Source organism: Malus sylvestris, chromosome 16, assembly GCF_916048215.2.
Source record: "Malus sylvestris chromosome 16, drMalSylv7.2, whole genome shotgun sequence".
NCBI classification, from domain to species: Eukaryota; Viridiplantae; Streptophyta; class Magnoliopsida; order Rosales; family Rosaceae; genus Malus; species Malus sylvestris.
Genome location: NC_062275.1, coordinates 16,187,890 through 16,192,180, shown reverse-complemented (window position 1 = coordinate 16,192,180; position 4,291 = coordinate 16,187,890). Strand labels below are relative to the sequence as shown.

At 42.3% G+C, this 4,291-nt stretch overlaps 1 protein-coding gene across 1 annotated transcript; it reads right to left on the bottom strand.

Annotated features, from left to right (window-relative positions):
* Positions 1 to 1,165: 1,165 nt before the first annotated feature.
* Positions 1,166 to 4,069, bottom strand: LOC126607836 (heat shock 70 kDa protein 8-like). Its single transcript, XM_050275548.1, has 2 exons — positions 3,893 to 4,069; positions 1,166 to 3,055 (listed from the first exon to the last, which is right to left on the bottom strand). Exon 2 carries the CDS (start codon positions 3,051 to 3,053, stop codon positions 1,344 to 1,346), a length of 1,710 nt encoding a protein of 569 aa, XP_050131505.1. The 5' UTR covers positions 3,054 to 3,055; positions 3,893 to 4,069; the 3' UTR covers positions 1,166 to 1,343.
* Between the last annotated feature and the right edge of the window lie 222 nt (positions 4,070 to 4,291).

Genomic DNA, 4,291 nt, shown 5'->3' with positions numbered 1-4,291 from the left:
GTACCCAAGTCGAAGGTCCATTTTCCGGGGTTCTCTGATGCCCAAAATCGTTCCAACTTATGCCAAAACAAACAAGAGGTCTAGGAGATTACCTTTTGAGCCTTAGAACAGCTTGAAACCTCTACGAATTGGTTCAGTGTACTGTACACCCACGACTCCCTTTCAAACTAGGGTCTCTCAAAGGTTCCTTTGCTGGAAATGGGTACCACTCGACTCGTAAGGATCCTAGGAACACACTGGAGGCCTCAGAACCTTTGATCCGTGTTGTTTTGGGTTTGCTTGTGTGTGTCCGTACGAGTTTGAAGAGAGAGAGAGTTTGAGAGATAGAGAGAGTACGAGAGAGAGAAGGTAGGTGGGTATGTGTGGTCCAAAAGCCACCAATCACAACTAAGAGAACACTTAGTTCTAATTAAGTCCAATAATAGAGGAATATAGCCAATTGGTCCACAATCTTAAGTCCAAACCACCACATCCCATACTAAATCACAACGTCCAAGGGTATTTAGGTAATTTCACACCGTCGATAACATAATTAACGTACATGTCCGGGGCGGGCTGTGACATCTTAGGTTCAAATTACATAGATGATAATGACGTATTATAGTTGTTTTGAGTTCATATAAATGTTGGACCCAGATTCACGCCATATGTGGTGGAAGATGCACAAATCCGTTTACCTATAAAAAAACACAAGCGTAAGAAATTTAAAGTTGAAAACGCCAGAAGGCCTTTTCTTGTGCAAATCATTCCTGAGTTTAAGGGTGTTTTCAGATTGTATTACTTAGAAAGATGCTCCAACTACATTGCGTTGTTGTTTCCCAAGTCTCGAGTTGATTCATGTTACAGATCTTGTAGTTGGTGATACCTCATTGAAAAAGCGTTTCCGTAACTGCCCTGTTCTTCAAGATTTGGATATACACATCCATTTTTTCGGAAGAGATGCAATGAATTTCAAAGCATTTGCTCCTGAATTAAAGACTTTAAGAACAACTGTGAAGGATAGAGAGTTGTCAAACCACCTTTTTGTCAAGCTTTTTATGGCATTTGTGTTGAATTCCCCGGATATGTGTCGAAATATAATTTGCAGAATATAAGAACATGTATTGCGTCGCGTCCTAGGCTACAACTTATATGTCATAAGACAATATTTTGGGTGCCATCTAAATCACTTAGAAAACGTCGATCCGATAATTTATCAAACTATATGAGCAGGAGCTGCTCAAATTTATTTTATTACACTAAAAATCAACACTCAACAAAGTATGCATACGAAAACAGAGTATCATCCTTACATTTCACCAGTTGATGCTAAAACACGACCATGCATTCCTGTTAAGTAGTGACTATATCTTCTTCTGCACTGTAACCAAGTCTAGAGACGAGCCATAAGCTCTGTGTAGGGCTTCAGCGCACCAACCGTGACCATCATCAACTGTTGGCATCCTTACTCCCATGACTGGATTTATTGGCTGATGAGACCCCGGCATTAAAACCCCGGCCAAAACTCTCAGCACGCTTGATGCATCGATGTCCAGAATTACTCTTATTTCCGGAACTCCTTTCGGGGACGGTGGAATTCCAGTGATCTTGAAATACCCCAGCAAATGGTTCTCTTCCACCTTCTTCCCCTCGCCTTCGTAGACGATTATTAGTGCTTCAGTTTGATTATCATGGGCAGTTGTGAAGATCAGATCTTTCTGTGTTGGCATTGCTGTGTTTCTAGGTATGATAGGCACAAAGTTGTTTCCATCAGCTCGGATCCCAAGGGCAAGAGGGGTGGCTTGAATGGTAAGCAAGTCCAAACTCCCAAAGGGATCGCTAAGACCTGATGCCACCGCTCCTTCTAGTGCCGCTCCAATGACAGCAGCTTCCAATGGTTTCATCCCTTTGTACAGCTCCTCCTTTTTACAAATGCTCATGACAAGACTTTTTATCTTTGGAATATATGAGCATCCGCCAACAACTATTACATCGCTCACATCCTCGGTATCAACCTTTGCATCATGCAAGCACTGGCTTATGAGGCTCGCACACTTATCAAACACTGCTAGGTTAACTTCCTCAAATTCCTCCCGATCCACAACCTTACATATTTTTGTCCCATTTCCCAAGTCAACATCAATCTGCACGCTAGTTTGGGAGGAGAGAGTGTGGATTGCCTCCTGTGTTGCAACTCGAAGTATGCCAACTGACTTTATGTCATCAAGTCCGTGGCTAGTTAAAAGAGTCTCGGAATCTGGCAACAGATGACGCATCATACTCAGAAGCAAGTCTTCCCCTCCAATGGCAGATCCTGCTAAGGCTTTTATTTGGGAAACTCCTCCATCTGTAGCAGTAATAGCTACATCACAGTATCCAGCACCCATGTTGAAGATTAGAGCAATCTTCTCAGATCCGGTGTTTACGTTCTGATTTGAAATCTGTTGCGCGTATAACAGCGCGACAGCAGTTGGTTCAGGCATAAGTCTGAGTACATGAAGGCTAGCCATGGCACAAGCTCTTTCAATACGAGTCAGCTGGAATCGGCTGAATGAAGCTGGAATGGTGAGAACAACATTCTTTATGGGCCGCTTTAGCTGGATTTCTGCCATTGCCTTGAGTTCCACCAAAAATATTGCCAGAACTTCTTCAGGAGTGGTGGATCTCCATACATTGTTCACCAAGGCTGCGATCAGTGGGCGCACCCCAATGCCCAATGTTTGAACCAAAAAGGGGAGGCTTTTGCTTGACTGAACAACTGGATCGGTGTCAACCCTGCCAATTAATCGTTTCATGTTGAAGATTGAAGCTCCAGATAACATGTCGTGCTCACTGGAGAGTTGATCGCTTACTCCCGCTGAAGGGTTTTCATCCTTGAATGTGACATACGACCGCATCATTTTCTGGTTTCTAATGTTCCTCAAGAGCTCAACCTGGGAGCCATTCCAGACAGCAACACTGCAATGTGAAGTGCCGATGTCAATCCCAATAGCGGTTTCAGGAAAAGGAGACGACGATTTTTCCTCTCCAGCGGTTTCACTATCAGATGCGACTGTGTATGCTGGCTCAGCCATTCCTGCATTTCAAAAATTGCAAATGGATGAAGAGCAGGTAGTTTACCCCAAGCAACACCTACGAATCTCGTGGTCTCATGCACAATCGCGATATCTAGTATCTACCAAACTCTATCTTCCTATATTAGCATTCTCGATACTCTTTTATTACGATTTAATACGGCGAAAAAAATGATTCTGGTTTTCAATTTGAGGATGCGTTGAGATAATTCCTGGCTGGAACATGTTCTGAAAAAGTTAAAAACTAAGTAATAACAGAGGGACCAACAAATCAAAGCTAGAAACATCAAATCCTCAAAAACCTGCTGATACCCTTCGGCTTTCGTAGCATGCAGACATAATTCGCAAAAATATACTTCATGCAGGCCTTCTCACAAAGGCCTCTTGGGCAACCTAGCCATCTCACATTTGTTGGTAGAAACATCAAAGGGAAAAAAAACCCACAACCCCACATATTTTACTTGAATATTACATAAATATGAAGACAGAAAATTTCAGGTGATCCTTACCAAACCCAGTAGCAACAATTATGTCATAAAATTATTGAAAATTTGATAGGAAAAAAATAAACCCAACAAAATATGTAAAAAACTAGGCAAGAAAAGAAAATTTTCAGAAGAATAAAGATCCAAAACAGAGAGAAGAAGCTCTTCCAATTTCCAGAGAGCAAAAACTAGTTGTTGGGTACTAATAAATTTGTTTAATTCAATAGAAAACAGCAAAAACAAGTGCATGCATTGGTAATTACAGGTACACAGGGACACAGCTAGGTAGCATGGTTATTAATTAAGGAAAATAAAAGGAAGCTAAACTGTGTAGAGAGAAGATGAGGGACTTACAGTAGAGAGAGATAGAAGAGCACCAACGATCAGTGAGAGATTCAGTTACAGAGAGAGAGAGAGAGAGAGAGAGAGAGAGAGAGAGAGAGAGAGCGTCTTAATACAACGGTGCTGGTGGGTGCTGGTGCTGCCCAACTTCTAGAGCTTCCTAGAGTGCAAAGGTGGTCATCACCTTTCTTTTGTACTGGAAAGGTATAGAATATGACAACGGTTAGCGAGAAGGGTCCAGAACTTCTGCCAATTTACATGGGTTGGATCATCTACCAATTCTTGGATCGGGTTTTGAGCCCAAGCCCAACCCGAGAGACAAACTGTTTTAAAAAACGAAATGCGCGCGAAATGTGGAGGGAACTCTATAATAAGAGCAAGTTCACCCTTATGGATTGCGGGGGGACAGGC

Bases quoted from the DNA above. Each gene is read 5' to 3' on its own strand.
- LOC126607836 (XM_050275548.1), bottom strand. From the start codon at position 3,053: ATGGCTGAGCCAGCATACACAGTCGCATCTGATAGTGAAACCGCTGGA.